The 17,179-nt window shown below is 44.9% G+C and overlaps 1 protein-coding gene across 2 annotated transcripts in view; it reads right to left on the reverse strand.

Moving 5' to 3' along the window:
* Positions 1-2,904: 2,904 nt before the first annotated feature.
* The window catches only part of DUSP29 (dual specificity phosphatase 29), an 86,296-nt gene continuing 72,021 nt past the window's right edge, over positions 2,905-17,179 (reverse strand). Inside the window, exons 2-4 of one of the 2 annotated variants that reach the window (XM_082268106.1) lie at positions 15,673-15,881; positions 13,260-13,480; positions 2,905-3,292 (exon numbers count right to left, since the gene is read on the reverse strand). In XM_082268106.1, the coding sequence (XP_082124232.1) occupies positions 3,057-3,292; positions 13,260-13,480; positions 15,673-15,848 (633 nt within the window). In that variant the 5' untranslated portion in view covers positions 15,849-15,881 and the 3' untranslated portion in view covers positions 2,905-3,056. Of the gene's footprint in view, positions 3,293-13,259; positions 13,481-15,672; positions 15,891-17,179 lie in introns of both variants that reach the window. The other variant, XM_082268105.1, reaches the window with a different exon arrangement.

Raw genomic sequence — 17,179 nt, forward strand, 5'->3', positions numbered from 1 at the left:
AGGCTATATCAAATATTTATTATGTGAAAATTGCAAGAGTATTCCTAATAGACTTATCACTGTGGGAAATGTTTACATCTAGATGTAGGTTGTATTTTCTACGTTGAAGCTGCAATAAATGCAGTATACACACTGGTTACTCTTTAGTAGTACAGTACAGTGATTTTACTTTGATTATTTTATGACAAAGCAGGTTTATAGGTGCAACTGTTTTTCAGCATTGATGTGGACTGCACCAGCCACATGGGGGTATATTAAAAAAAATATACTGCTTGGCAAGGATATACAAATTCAAAAAAGTCAAATATTTTTTGTGTAGATGTTGTACTTAAAAGAAAAAAAATGAGTACTTGAAAATATAATTGTTTTGACTTAATAAAACTTGTTCAAACGTACCGCCTATGGGAACATACAAGGGATCTATATGATGATGACATCATCTATGCAAGCACTTATGTGATTATCTGTAGGTGATTGTTAAATGATCTATAAAAATGTATAATATCTTGATTAGGTGTGAAACGGTCTAACCAAACATTCATTGCTGCTTGTGCAACAATCCTAGGATACAAATATTTGTAAAGGCAAAGCTATCTGTCCTTTCTTCGCAACAGAGCTAAACAATATAGATACCCAAAGACACAGGACACATGTTATGACCACCTTCATAGAAGCGGACTGTACTGGGCCCTGAGAGCACACAGTCTACCTAGAAGGTCAAACAATCTTGAAAAGAAAATATAAAAGATGTTAACTTTGCCTAAAAACTGTTTTACAAAAATCTCAAACAGCTGAGTTAATTGCGGGCCATAGAAATAAATCTGCATATCACATTCTGTGTCCAAGTGCAGAGCACTTAAACAGCATATTTAACTATTAATTCCAGATCTGGATTAAGATGGTTGCACTTAGACCGCATAACGCAATGCAGCATTTGTTAACCTGGATTGTGATGGTGGTTTTTATCCATGTATCCAAAGTATAGTTGCTCTGTATATTGTATGAGCAGCCTAACCTTATTATTTTGTTTGGCCTTTTACGCCTTAATGACGAAAGTAAAACAAATCGTAAGAAAAAATACTTTTCTGTTTGAGACCACACAGACTTTGAGATGCTAATATTTATTATGCTTTTCATTTTATTGTGACAAGTTTACTTTGAGTGTCAAATCATGCTCTACTATTGGCCAAATAAATCACCAGCAGCTTTTCTAACCCTTCTCAGAAAGTTTCATTTTCTGGCCACAGTGATATGTAATTTAATTTTCTCGCCCTATAACAACTTGATACAAGAAATGCATGGAAGTTAGCAGTAAAAAATATAAAAAAGGTTCTAATCCTGTCCCACTCTATCCAAATTCAAACAATTGCTTGGAGTCGGCTTTTAAATTTATTATAGTATAAAAACTCTAATCGCCTCTCCCCCACTCCAACTTCTTGCTTACCCCTGTATCTGCATTAATTCCTGTGCAGTTTTCTTTTTCTGGGCAGAAATCCTCTTTGGCGCTCTTGCTTTGTGTGCACACTAGGCCCTCCTGTATGGGACATCCCATATACTGTACATGGGTTGCTTCCTGGGACAGCCCCAAAAAAGTTTGAGGGGCCAGTGCACATATATCAAGGATTTCCACAGGTGAATCAAACATTGGATAAGAAGTGAAGCAGGTACAGAGGTTAGTAAGAATATGATCTGTATGTCCAACTGTTTTCTGCTATCTTTTGACATCATAACAGGATATCGACCAACACGTCTTTGATGCTGAGCTGCTAGTCCATGAGGCTCCCAGGAAGACACTGGACAGCTCCTCTAATGCCAAAGTGTAACTTAATGTGTATTTAAGACTTTTTGATCCAGCTTTTATTGTTCAGGAAGGAAGTTAGCTTTACATATTTATTCTTAATAAATTCAACATTATTATATCGGCATTACTAAGAGATGTATGGAAGCTGCCATTACTGGCTTTTTTGAAAAATGCTGACATTGATTTACTGACTTAAAACAAGTATGCAACCAGTAAAGTCAGAACTCCTCCATACTTTAATGTACATATTTAATCCTTTTTTTTGTTTAGTTTTAGATAAGTTTTATTGCTTTCAATTGCCCTATCTCTAACAAAAGCTTTAACCCTTCCATGCTATCCAGAACTAAATAAAAAGGTTTGGTTGGAATTGGGCATTAAAACAATTCTTTATCCTGACCTAACCCCCCTCCTGTTCCAAGATGCATACTTTTCGCCATCCATCAGTGCCCTTATGGTTACATCCAGGGCAGCAAGTATTCAGTGTCCTGGTCCCTGCAAATTACAGGGATTGGAGACTTGAATGAGGCTGTTTTATGAGCGTGTCTGACCTCAGGAGATGGTCCAGTAGAAACCCATGACTTCCGTTGATGTAAGAAAATAGCTGCGCTGCACCTGTCAAATAGAGGTAAGTATGCATTTTGGGAGGAAAGATGGGGGGGAGGTCAGGGAAGTGGAGCTTGAAGGATAAGTGCACTTATCCTTTACCATCTATATTTAGAAAAAGACTGAGTATGTCTATAGCTGTGCTGCCTTGCTTACAAGCCTAATATATATTGATATTTAAAATCAACAACAGTTGCAGCTGTATGTTGCACTGTTGGCCATTCATAAATGACGTAATTGCACATCTCGTAAAGGAATGAAAAAAAAAAACCTTCTGGTCGCTGTGGGTAGTTATTGTTTTGAACTTTAAACATGCCCCTGTCAGCCTTTACATTTAATCATTTCAATATGTTTTCTGCTTTTATGAGTGGCTAAGACTATGTAACATGGTTGTTGTTTTAACAATGGAAAGTTTTGTCTTGTACTGCACATTTTCAGAATCAAAGTAATTTAGTGACAAATACATAAATAATCTGAACATTCAAGCGAAGAGTTTTAGCAAAGCTACTCTTGCATGGGTAATATAGGGCAAAAAGATGATAATGTCATATATAGGTGACTTAAGTCATGCCCTTTGAGTTTTGAAGCTACCCCCTGTGTCTCTTTTGAGACTCCTAATGTTCTGTCTATGATAACTTTCTTGTGTTCAGTGTTACTTATTCGCCTCAGTCCCATTTGTGGTAGTGCGTGATGCTCTTCTCTCCAGTGCTAGCTGAATGTCCAGTTCTCTTAGTTGTTTCAGGAAGCCCCGATTAGGAAGAATGCAACGATGCTTCAGGACTTGAGCTATGGCATCAACAATGGTCATCTTCTCGTATATCATCAGGTATGCAAGGACAAGAGAAGCAGAGCGGCTGCGACCCATTGCACAGTGCACAAGCACCTTACCTGTGGAAAGAAGTGGGTTGTTATAAACCTTATTGGTGGCAGGAATTTCTGGTTCTATATATCCATATGAATAAACAACCATGGTATCTATGAGGGTTCTTTTACTTGGAGCCATTTTCATGCATGTACATTGTGGTATGCGCAGTAGTGCAGTGCATTCAGCCATTCCCTTACCATGTGTTGCTGCAATATTAATTTTGAGTGGCAGGGCACCACCACGTATAGATAGGAACCATCTGTGGTGTGGTGCAGTAAAAAAACAAGCCATCTGTCTGGTTTTTACCAGTTTCAGCCACCTATTTTAAATGAATTGGCTGCCCTGACAGTGCAGGGTAATGTGTTTGGGGCACCACATATGAACTCCAATTAGGAAATCTGTTTAGATTGTTCTTGCTGGCCGTGTCCCCATTGGGGAGATCTATCTTCACCTTATTGGGCCAGGAAAAATGGGTAGTGGGAAATCCAAAGGCATACATTTATACCACATTCAGAGGGCGGGATTTTAAAGGTGCCAAACTGATGTAAAAATACCACATTTATTAAAACCAAGTTCATAAAAGCCATTCAAAATAAAAACAAAGAACAACCATATCCAAGTAATGGTTAGAACAATAGTGGATTCTATACAAATCTCTTCAAATAACAGCTTCAAGTTGTTTTCATTTTTAATGGCTTTACTGGATTTGGTTTCAATAAATGTGTATTTTTTTTTTTTTTTTTTACCAGTTTGGCTGAATAGATTGGCAGCTTTAAAATCCCACACTCTTTGATTGTGGTATATCAGGCTAGGAAGTGGGATATCTCTCTGGGGGAAAATTTCCATAAAACAATTATTTAATAGGCTTAGAGCAACTGCCAGGTTTGTATTGGTGTCTCCCTGTTCATGTGGCAATTGTACATTTTAATTTATTTTCTTGGTGTCACAGAAAATGAGAAGGAATCCTCCAGATGAGAAAACATACAGTTAAAAAAGCTTCACAGGTTCTATCCCTTCCATAGTTTCATAAAATTAGAAGAAAGCTTTTTTGGTTGTAGTTGGGCTTTAAGTGTGTATTAGGACTTCTACAAACAAAGCCACTAGTATGTAGATTTTATCTGGCATTTAATGCAGTTGTAAGTGGGCATTGCTCTCATAGAGGATGCCTTCCAAATCATGTGATGTTCTCATTCTATTCCTTTGTTTTATTTTAAAAGGGGCTGCTGTAATTCATGTTTCCAGCAAGGCCCCTTTTTTTAGTTATGCTTGTAATGTTCTTTGTGATATTATTTCCTGTTGCTGATCTGAAAGATTTACAAATACCCTTTTCTCTGTTTGCTATTGATAATTTACAGGATGAATTTCATAAAAGATTATTTTGGGAGGATGAGGCAATTTTTTTTTTTTTTTGTAGACACATTGAGATGCCAGTCACACAATACATTGCCTCAAAGTGTATGTACAGTATCTCACAAGTGAGTACACCCCTCACATTTTTGTAAATATTTAATTATATCTTTTCATGCGACAACACTGAAGAAATGACACTTTGACACAATGTAAAGTAGTGCGTGTACACCTTAACAGTGTAAATTTGCTGTCCCCTCAAAATAACAACACACAGCCATTAATATGTAAACTGCTGACAACAAAAGTGAGTACACCCCTTAGTGGAAATGTGCAAATTGGGCCCAAAGTGTCAACATTTTGTGTGGCCACCATTATTTTCCAGCACTGCCTTAATCCTCTTGGGCATGGAGCTCACCAGCGCTTCACAGGCTGCCACTGGAGTCCTTTCCACTCCTCCATGACGACATCACAGAGCTGATGGATGTTAGAGACCTTGCTCTCCTCCACCTTCCGTTTTGAGGATGCCCCACAGATGCTCAATAGGGTTTAGGTCTGGAGACATGCTTGGCCAGTCCATCACCTTTACCCCTCAGCAAGTCGTCTTGGAGGTGTGTTTGTGGTCGTTATCTTGTTGGAGTACTGTACTGTTGCCCAGTCTCCGAAGATCGGGATCATGCTCTGCTAAGTATGTCACAGTACATGTTGGCATTCATAGCTCCCTCAATGAACTGTAGCTCTGGCAGTGCCAGCAGCACTCATGCAGCCCCAGACCATGACACCACCATGCTTGACTGTAGGTAAGACACACTTGGCTTTGTACTCTTCACCTAGTTGCCGCCACACACGCTTGACACCCTCTGAACCAAATACGTTTATCTTGGTCTCATCAGACCACAAGACATGGTTCCAGTAATCCATGTCCTTAGTCTGCTTGTCTTAAGCCTTCTTGTGCATCATCTTTAGAAGAGGCTTCCTTCTGGGACGACAGCCATGCAGACCAATTTGATGCAGTGTGCGGCTTATGGTCTGAGCACTGACAGGCTGACCCCGCCCCCCCCACCCCTTCAACCTCTGCAGCAACGCTGGCAGCACTCATATTATGTCGATTTCCCAAAGACAACCCCCAGATATGACACTGAGCATGTGCACTCAACTTCTTTGGTCAACCATAGCAAGGCCTGTGCTGAGTGGAACCTGTCCTGTTAAACCGCTGTATGGTCTAGGCCACCTTGCTGCAGCGCAGTTTCAATCTTCTTATAGCCCAGGCCATCTTTTTGTAGAGCAACAATTCTTTTTTTTTTTAGATACTCAGAGTTCTTTGCCATGAGGTGCCATGTTGAGCTTCCGTGACCAGTATGACAGAGTGAGAGCGATAACACCAAGTGTTAACACACCTCCTCCCCATTCACACCTGAGACCTTTTAACACTGAGTCACATGACACCGGGGAGGGAAATGGCTAATTGGGCCAAATTTGGACATTTTCACTTAGGGGTGTACTCACTTTTGTTGCCAGAAGTTTAGACATTAATGGCTGTGTGTTGAGTTATTTTAAGGAGACAGCATATTTACACTGTTATACAAGCAATACACTCACTACTTTACATTGTAGCAAAGTGTCATTTCTTCACTATTGTTGCATGAACAGGTATAATAAAATATTTACAAAAATGTGAGGGGTGTACTCACTTTTGTGAGATCCTGTATAGGCAATATTTTTTTACATTTTTGATGGAGTGGAGAAGGGTTAAAACCCCTGTTTTGTCATTTTTATTGTTCATTAGGTGCACAAGAACAGATGTAATCAGAGACAGAGAGTGGTGTTCTGTTTCCTTTGGGGGAATTGTACACTAGCATATAAAATGGCCTTTAGCCAATCAGCTAAAACCCCTCCCACTCACATCATGCTTTTTTGCTAGTGTCCTAGGAGGATGGACATATTTTCACTTCAGAAAAAGTTTCCCCATATTTACTTAAGTTTTTTCCTTTTTATTAAGAAACTTCTTAATTTAAGATGAATAGCTACGCTGCTGAGCTGTATTTGCTAAAGCTACCTGGATTGGCTAATCTTTGGCACAACCTTGGAGGCCATACCGACACCTCACCTGACCAAAGCCTGTAAAGTGACGTTCAGTCACTGGACTCTGCTTGTGTCCCTCTTCAGAAACCTAGTGTACTGGTTTGTTAGTCACAGAGCACTTTCCAGATCCAGGCTCTGATGTTCCACTCTGTGAGTATGTCCACATACACACAGACAGGGTGAACATCACCTGCATGTGATCTTCAGGCACTGGGCTCTGCATGTGGTGATCTCAGTACTGTACTTGTTAACTGCAGAGCTTTCTCCTGGTACACCACTAGATAAGTTTCTAAGGACTTTATCCTTTAATCCTTGAGCACAACATCTCATCATGCCTCTTGCTAAATACCTTCAAAAAAGGTGTCATTTTAGGGCCTCCAAAAATGAGGAACAAAGATTTCAAAAGAATGCACCCAGGGGACATTTAGGGTACCCAAACCATTAAATACGCATCATGTTATTGTTGTACACTTAGTTAAAATATTATTTCTCTTATGTCCTCCGACAGTCGCTGCCTCCTCTAAGTCATCACTATTAGGTATTGACTTCTGCTCCGCAGGAGTAGCTAGGCATATAGACTTAGTTAAAAACAAAAGGCTTTTGCATATACACACCCATGGGGGCTGTCCCATCTGGTCAATACCCCCCTGCAGTGACCACTCCCAACTCAGTTTTAATCTGCCTAGCGTCAGTAGTAGTTAGGCTTCCCTGTGCTGGGGCTTCAGCCTATCTAATCTTTTCTTTGATTTTCTTTGAAAATGTCAGTTTTTCTTACTTTATTAGCTGTTTATTTTGTCAGCTTTAGTGTTAGTCGACTCTTCGGAAGAAGATGGATTCATGCGGTGCTGGGATTCGGACTGACCGCCCTGGGTCTCCAGGGCAGAGGGTCAGATGGACCCCCAGCCCGCCATCGAGCATTCAGCTATGGTTCGCCCTGGCGTTATGAACGACCCATCCCTGTTCGCAGCAGCGATGCTGCAGTGCAATGTCCCTGGCAACGGCATTCCCTGTCAGATGAGGACAGCGGCTTTCCGTTCTGACAGGCTCCCCACGCCATCTGGTACAGGTAAGTACTTCTGTGTGGGGCCTCTGAATGGGGTGGCAGTCTGTGTTGCTGTGTATTTCCCCATGTCTGTGCCTGTGTGACTCCCTGATGCGATCCCTGCGGGGATTGCTTGTACATGCGCTGCGGCGCTGTGTGTTTTTGGGGGTCCCCTTCCCTGTATCACTTAAGTGCTTGAGGGTGCAGACTGTGTTTTGTGGCGACCGCAGCGGGGGAAAAACCGCGCGGTCCGCCATTTTAACTATGGGCAAGCATGTTTGGCTTCTCTATGGGCAATAATACATGCTGTTTTGGTGCCATCCGCCGCCATTTTGCGGTAGCCGAATGATCGTTTTCGGCCGCATGTTCGGCGGCCATGTTGGTGGAGCCTTCCATGCATTCCTATGGGGCAGCCATTTTCCCTGGGTCAGGCAGTCTATAAGTTCAGCCTACTTCAGCAGCACTTCCTCTTCCTCTGCAACAGGCATCGGTGGCAACACTCTGCGGAGCTCTGCAGGTTATCGCTCTCAATATTTTCCTGTATTGTCGCTTCTAGCTCAGTTTTTTCTTCTCCTTTTGGGGGTCTTTTATCACTGTGGCTGTAGCGGTGGGCTGCGCACTCCGCAACGATCTTAAAGGGGCAGTACAGATTTTTTGCACTGTTCTTTTTTCTCACATTGGGCAATGGATTCTCAGGATAGCAAATTCCCCCCAGCTCTAGTGGGGGTCCCCAGTTCGCCTGTGGCCCCTCTGAGACCTGATTTGGCCACTGTAGTGGCAACTTTGGTGTCAAATATGGAAATGCTGATGGCTGAGCGCGCTGCGAGAAAGAGGCCCAGATTTTCTATCTCCTCTGATTCAGATGGTGATATGGCTGCTGCTGCGAGTGTGCCCTTCTCAGGGTCCCGCTCATCCTTGGACCCACTGGGGTCTGAGGGGGAGGCAGAGGTGGAGGGGGTTGAAACCTCCTCCCCGGGGTCACCTGAAGAACGGGCGACCATGGATGAATTAAGTGTTTCGGTTAAGGAAACACTGCATTTGGAGCCCAGTCCTCCGGGCGTTGTGTCCTCATTTGGGACGCACAGGACCCGCAAGTCGGCGCAGGTTTTTCCCTGTCCCGCTGAGCTTCATTACACTGTTAATGAAATGTGGCGCACTTTAAAACGTCCATTCGTGGTGCCTAGTCGGTTCAAATTGCTTTAAAACCTTGGCTCCGGCTACGGAATCGCGATGGTGTGTGCCCCCACAGGTGGATCACATTGTGGCCATGTTGAACAAGGCTACCTTGATTCCTACGGAGGATTCCCCGGTTTTCTGGGATCCCACGGACCGGCGGTTGGAGTCTCTGGCCCGCCATTCCTATACGGTGGCGGGCTCGTTGCTCAAACCTGTTTTCGCGTCCGTGTTGGTGGCTCAGGCGGTTGCTGATTGGACTAAGGTGCTTAGGAGCAACCTCGTGTCTGATGATGTTCCGCCTGCCCGGCTGGAGATGGTGGATCAAATCCACCAAGGAATCATGTATCTGTGTGATGCGGCCTTGGATGAGGCCCCCTTAGTAGTGCACCTGTCTAGTGTCGCGGTACTTAACCGGCGACTGATATGGCTGAAGAGCTGGTCGGCTGACCAGTCCTCGCGGAAAACGGTTGCTGATTTTCCCCTATGCTGGTTCTCGCCTTTTTGGCGAGGCGTTGGATACCCTGGTGAAAGGCGTCACGGGGGGGGGGGGGGGGGGGAAGAGCACCATGCTGCCCCAGAACCCGAAGAACACGTCCTTTTCGGGGCAAGCGATCCAATCAGGGGTCCTTTCGTGCCTTTCGGGAACCAATCCAAGGGCAAGCCCTTCAAGACCCAGGGCGGCCAGAAGAAGCCCTGGGCGGGTAAACAGAAGCCCGGCAATGCCGGCTCGGTGGGCCAATCCGCCTCTGCCTGAAGGGGCGCCCTCACCCGTTTCAGGGGTGGGGGGACGTTTGCACGGTTTTCTCCAACCTTGGCTGCTCCGGATCTCGGACAGGTGGGTTCAGGAAATCATTCGATCGGGGTACAAGATCGAACTCCTTTCCCGGCCGTCGGACAGATTCTTTCCCTCAAATCTTCACTTGCCTCCAGGGCGTTTGCAGGACCTGCACCGAGCGGTTCAGGACCTTGCCCAAGGGGTGATTGTCCCGGTGCCTCATAGGGACAGGTTTCGGGGGTTTTACTCCAATCTGTTCACTGTGCCCAGAAAGGAGGGCAAAGTGCGTCCTATTCTGGACCTGAAAGCGCTGAACCGCTTTGTGCGCATTCGGAAATTCCGTATGGAGTCTCTCCATTCGGTGGTGGCCTCCCTGAGTCCAGGGGAATACCTGGCTTCGATAGATCTCAAGGATGCGTACCTGCACATCCCCATTTTCGAGGGTCATCAGCGGTACCTTCAGTTTGCTATCGCAGAGGACCACTACCAGTTTGTGGCGTTACCTTTCGGTCTCGCTTCGGCACCAAGGGTTTTTACCAAAGTGTTGGCGCCGGTTCTGGGCCTGCTGAGGGCTCAGGGCATTGCGGTCTTGGGATACCTGGACGATCTACTTTTGAGATCGCGTGTCAGCCAGGACCTAGTGCGCGATCTGTCCACCACGGTGCAGACGCTCCAGGAATTCGGATGGACAATCAACGTTCAGAAATCGACGTTGTGTCCATCGGTTCGTCTTCCCTATCTGGGAATGATTCTGGACTCTGCTCAGGCAAAGGTGTTCTTGCCGGAGGAAAAGCTCCGGACCTTGCAGGACGAGCTCAGGTCCCTCAGGAACAATCCATCCTCGTCACTCAGGGCCTGTATGCGGGGCCTGGGGTTGATGGTGTCGGCCTTGGAGGCGATACCCTTTGCTCAGTTTCACACGCGGGTTCTCCAGGCGCAGATCCTGGCCAGGTGGGACAGACTACTTCAGTCCTTTGATCTGAGTGTCTTATTGACTCGTCAGACCAGATTGGCTCTTCTGTGGTGGCTCCAGTCCCCGTCGGTGGCAGAGGGCAAGTCCTTCCGTCCGTTGGTATGGACGGTATTTACCACGGATGCCAGCCTGTCAGGCTGGGGTGGGGTCCTGGGCAACTTGTCTGCCCAGGGCACTTGGTCGGAGGAGGAATCCTCCCTCCCGATAAATGTGCTGGAATTGCGGGCGATAAAACTCTGTCTCTTCCAGTGGTCGGACCGTCTTCGGGGTCGTCCTGTCCGGGTACAGACGGACAATGCTACCGCGGTGGCTTACATCAACCACCAAGGGGGCACCAGGAGTGCTCGGGCGGCCCGGGAGGTGACCGACATTCTGTCTTGGGCCGAGACTCATGTCCCGGCGATCTCAGCAGTTCACATTCTGGGTGTGGAGAATTGGCAGGCCGACTATCTGAGCTGCCAGACCCTGGACCAGGGGGAATGGTCCCTGCACCCGGAGGTCTTCCAGATGCTGTGTGCGAGGTGGGGATCCCCGGATGTGGATCTGTTCGCATCTCGGTTAAACCGAAAGGTGGAAAGGTTCATGGCAAGAACGCGCGATCCGCTGGCGGACGCCTCGGATGCGTTAGTGGCCCCTTGGCATCAGTATCATCTGATGTATGCCTTTCCTCTGCTTCAGTTGCTGTCCAGGTTCCTCCGCAAGTTAGCCTCGGAACCGCACCTGGCGATTCTGGTGGCGCCGGACTGGCCACGCCGGTCCTGGTACGCCGACGTTGTTCACCTGGCAGTGGCGCCTCCGTGGCGGCTGCCAATGCAGGAAGATCTCCTGTCTCAGGGTCCGATCTTCCATCCTGCTTTACAGTCGCTGGCTTTAACGGTCTGGCTGTTGAGACCCAGGTCCTGAGGGACAAGGGTCTCTCCCCTGAGGTTATCCCTACTCTAATCAAGGCTAGGAAAACCTCCTCTGGTAAAATCTATTACCGTACCTGGAAAGCTTATTTCGCCTGGTGTGAGTCCAGGGGGTTCTCCCCTCGTTCATACTCGGTGTCGAGAGTGTTAGCTTTCCTCCAGTCTGGAGTGGACCAGCGCCTGGCGCTGGCCACGATCAAGGGCCAGGTGTCTGCACTGGCTATCCTTTTCCAACGCCCTGTGGCGTCTCATTCCTTGATTTGCACTTTCATTCAAGGTGTGCGTCATTTGGCTCCTCCCAGGAAGGAGCCTTTACCTCCATGGGACTTGAACTTGGTTCTGTCCGTGTTACAGCGTGCTCCCTTTGAAAACATCAGGGAGATATCGTTGCCTCTGCTGTCAAAAAAGGTTGCCTTTTTAGTGGCGATCATTTTGGCTTGCAGAGTGTCGGAGCTGGCGGCGTTGTCTTGCCGCTCTCCTTACTTGATAATTCACAAGGATAAGGTGGTTTTGCGACCACCCCCGTCCTTTCGTCCTAAGGTGGTCTCTGAAGCTTCCTGAGGGATCTCGGAAGGGCATGGCTGCGTCTGCAGCAACCATTGCCAAATGGATCAGACAGACCATTGAACAAGCTTATGCTTTGAAGGAATGGGTTCCACCCTTCCCTGTTAAAGATCTGGTAGAGTGCGTCCTGGGCCTATTGGCATCGGGCCTCGGTGGCCCAGGTGTGCAAGGCTGCAACTTGGTCGTCGGTGCACACCTTTTCCAAATTCGACAAAGTAGATGTTCTGGCATCAGCTGATGCTTCCTTTGGCCGCAAGGTTCTCAGTGCGGCAGTGCCATGAAGGACCCTTGTTTTTTTTATGGGTCCCTGGCTGTTGGTATTTGCTTTCCTGGGCTGTTGCTCCTGTTGAGCTTTGTTTTTTTATGTTGCCCAGAAGGTTCTCTTACGGTGCATGTAAGACTCCTTTCTCTGATGTGAGTACTGCGTTGCCTTCTCTAACGGTTGCGTCTCCCACCCCTCATGTCTATACTGCTTTGGGACATCCCAACAGTAATGACTTAGAGGAGACGGCGACTGTCGGAGGACGTAAGAGAAAACTGAATTTTTGTAAAATCTTACCTGTAAAATTCCTTTCTCTGAGTCCTCCGACAGTCGCCGCCCTGCCCCTCTTTTAGGGTTCTTATTACCTACTGCTATGCTACCAAACTGAGTTGGGAGTGGTCACTGCAGGGGGGTATTGACCAGATGGGACAGCCCCCATGGGTGTGTATATGCAAATGCCTTTTGTTTTTAAAAGTCTATATGCCTATCTACTCCTGCGGAGCGGAAGTCAATACCCAACAGTGATGACTTAGAGGAGGCGGCGACTGTCGGAGGACTCAGAAAGGAATTTTACAGGTAAGATTTTACAAACATTCCGTTATAAACTTACAGCACATTTGAAATGAATATCCTAAGTACATTAATCTCATCTAGCGCAATAGGTCACATCCCCAGTACATATAACTAGAAGAGAAGTAATCACCTCTTTAGAGTTAAAGACTGAGAAATGATTGACCATAAAAATTATTATGGAGCAGCATAGCAATGCACTCCATGGGAGGCAAGTAAATATATAACATTTTTCACAATGGTAAATAGCAGATGTTGCAGCATGACATGATGTGAGGTTTTCAAACTTACTGTTGGGGTTGCTCAGGGCCCCGTGGATGAATTCTGCTGCTGGGTAGAAGAACTGGCTAAGGTTGAAGGTGGGCAAGTCATCTGCTTCTACCCCATAATATTCAATAGGCATATCACTGTAGTATTCTGCTCCAGTATCCACATTCCAGCGCCCGTGTGCTGCGTTTACAATGTGTGTGAAGCCACTCTTTTCCAAGCCATAACGGTCCAGAGCAGTTTTTCTATAAAACCATATTTAACATTATACATAAACATTTAAGTCAAATTTTACAACATGCAGAACAAGATTAGTGAAGTACTATGCTAGCTTAAGTCTTAGGGCTCTTTCAAACTCTCCGTCCACTGGACGGAATCCGTTTATCTCAGTGGGGGATCGATCCGCCAATCCCCCTCTGAGCAGGAGGATGACGCTGTTCTCTGCACTGTGTGTGGAGACACAGCTGTCAGTTCCCCGTACATCTCTATGGGGGAGTCGGATGGGAACGGACTGTCGGTTCGTTCTCATCCAATCCCATCTGATCGGATCCGCTGGATGGATGGAAAATAGGGTTTCCATCCGTCCAGATTTGACGGATCGGATGTCAGCGAACATGTCTCCGCTGACATCTGATGCCCCATAAGGATGCATGGGGGGACCGTTCAGATCCGCCAAAAAAAAAAAACGGACAGGCGGATCTGAACGGTCCGCCTGTATGAAAGGGGCCTTAAAGTGACCCCATTGTTTGAATCACAAAATGTGGTCAGCAGCTTCTGGTAAAGAAAATTCTATTAAACATTACCTTTTTGGTGGGCAGCGCTGCCATTCTTTTTAGCCTTGCCAAGATACATGCCCCATTGCTATCCGACACTTCAGGTCCAGTCTCCTACTGGGTGCTGCAGTTACTCCCGCCAGTGCTGCATTATTACCGTGTCCTTAAATGATGATGATGATGCAGCTGGTGGGGGGGGGCCAGGAAACAAAAACACCCAGAAGTTGCAAATAGCAGCAGTGCATGACAACAAAGAACAGACTGCCAGCTTAAAAGGTAGGTATTTAACTTTTTTTGTACTGGGGGCTGCGGTTTACATTTTGTGATTCTAGCGGCAAAGTCACTTCAACCACTTAAGGGCCAGGCCTATTCTAACACTTTTTGTTTACAAATAAAATCTGTATTTTTTTTGCTAGAAAATTACTTAGAACCCCCAAACATTCTAGAATTTTTTTTAGCAGAGGCCCTAGAGAATAAAGGGGCCGGTTACCAGTTTAGAGTTACAGAGAAGGTCTAGTGCCAGAATCCTTGCTCTCGCTATGTTTACAGCGATACCTTACATGTCTGGTGCGAACACAGTTTACATATGTGGGCGTGACCTACCATGTTCGCGACTGCGTGCGAGCATGGGGGGAAAGAGGCGCTTCAAAGAAAAAAAACATTTTTTAATTTATTTTATTACTTTTTTATTTTTAATATTTTAAATCTTTTTTTTTTTTTTTTTTATATAACGTTTTTCTGTCACAAGAACTGCAAACATCTCTCGTGACAACAATAAAGCATGACCGGTCCTCTTTATGGAGAGATTTGGGCTCAATAAGACCCCACATCTCTCCTCTGTAATAAAAAGCTTTAGATGGAAAAAAAATTGATCTAATGCTTTCAACAAAAATAATAAAAGTGGCTTTGTTTACAGTGGCCGTGAACTAGAAGTGACATCATGACGTCGCTCTTGAACTTCTAGGCCTAAGATGAGCAGAAGTCAACTTTCCTCTGATAATCTCTGTGGCCAGCTGCCACTGCTGGATCTGTTCCCAGGCTTTCTGATGAGCCAGGTAAGCCTGAGAACCACCAGAAAGCGATGGTAAAAGTGATCTAGTGGCTAGGATCATTTTTATCAGAGCTGTGGCTGAGGAATGTTTTAAGCCTGGGGTTTTGGCATCTAGCTGTAGCCATATCCCCAGTATTAAACTGTAAAGTAATGATGTATATTCCAAGTTAGGTAGTCAGCAAGTGGTTTTAATAAACATAAAAGTGGCATGCACGCTTCAGTACGTTCTAAGTCATGGAACAAGTATAAAGAACAAACATACAAAAAAAAAAAAAAAACGTACCTGCACCTAAGAAATTAACTGCCAGACAAATGGTATTTTTTATAAGGCGTCAGCAATGGCAGTCACCACTTTTCCATAATGACAGGTTCCCTTTAAGGGTGAATAGTATGCTTCTTGGTCACACTTATGCAGTGAAGTTAGGGTTATTGGCGTTTCTGAAAATTTTTTTTTTTAACTGATAAAGCCTAATTCCTTTCTATTGTACTATCAAATAGGATATACTAGGGCTTCAGCAATAGGCAGATCGATTTCAGATTCTCAAATATTTCATTCATTCAGTAAATGCTCTTCTATTAATTTAGAATGAGAAAATGCCACATTTATACTCACTCATCTCCAATGTGAAGATTGGGGAAAACTTCATTGACATGTGTAAATTTGGCTGCTCCATGCCAAAACAGTCTCTCTAGCTCAAATGCTCCTGGGGTGCAGTACCCGGTGTCAGGATCTACAGCGACCGCAGCATAGGCATTGCGCTTCTTCTGGTTAGTGGTGTTTGCAGGCATCGTTGCTTGGGCTACTGCCGGGGAACTGTATCTCTGTGGCCTCTACACAGATGAAAAGCTGAGTATTAGAGTTATGAAAGAAGAAACAAGTCCTTCACACTTTTGCTGTGAATGTAGAATGTCGTGTGCTGATTATTAAACATTGTCTTTATTATATTTCTTAATAATAAAATATTGTAGTTATCTGCTGTTTGCCAAATACTGCACACAATACATCTTTCCTAAATATCTAAGAATAACATCTATAGACTGTTACTGTAGATCTTTCTAAACATGCTAGCTGTCTGACTGTCATGAATGCAGTTACTATGACTGTGAAGTTCTACTCCATATACTTGTTCTGGGTCAGTGACTTGGAAGGTGTGGGTGCTATTGCTTCAACCTGAGAGTCTGGAAACTAGAAGTACACAATCATGCAAGGTCTGGTGCCTTTTTGTACACTAGAGCATCAAGTGTTATAACATTTGAAAGTATTACAATTTAAATACATGATTTAGGGGCAAAATGTAAAGATAACTCTCAAAACACACACATAATATATACAGTACCTTGCGAAAGTATTTGGCCCCCTTGAACTTTGCGACCTTTTGCCAAATTTCAGGCTTTAAACATAAAGATATAAAACTGTAATTTTTTGTGAAGAATCAACAAGTGAGACACAATCATGAAGTGGAACAAAATGTATTGGATATTTCAAACTTTGTTAGCAAATAAAAAACTGATAAATTGGGCGTGCAAAATTATTCAGCCCCTTTACTTTCAGTGCAGCAAACTCTCTCCAGAAGTTCAGTGAGGATCTCTGAATGATCCAATGTTGACCTAAATGACTAATGATGATAAATAGAATCCACCTATGTGTAATCAAGTCTCCGTATAAATGCACCTGCACTGTGATAGTCTCAGAGGTCCGTTTAAAGCGCAGAGAGCATCATGAAGAACAAGGTACACGCCAGGCAGGTACGAGATACTGTTGTGGAGAAGTTTAAAGCCGGATTTGGATACAAAAAGATTTCCCAAGCTTTAAACATCCCAAGGAGCACTGTGCAACCGATAATATTGAAATGGAAGGAGTATCAGACCACTGCAAATCTACGAAGACCTGGCCGTCCCTCTAAACTTTCAGCTCATACAAGGAGAAGACGATCAGAGATGCAGCCAAGAGGCCCATGATCACTCTGGATGAACTGCAGAGATCTACAGCTGAGGTGGGAGACTCTGTCCATAGGACAACAATGAGTCGTATACTGCACAAATCTGGCCTTTATGGAAGAGTGGCAAGAAGAAAGCCATTTCTTAAAAATATCCATAAAAAGTGTCGTTTAAAGTTTGCC

Source organism: Pelophylax lessonae, assembly GCF_965119305.1.
Source record: "Pelophylax lessonae genome assembly, chromosome: 9".
NCBI lineage: Eukaryota > Metazoa > Chordata > Amphibia > Anura > Ranidae > Pelophylax > Pelophylax lessonae.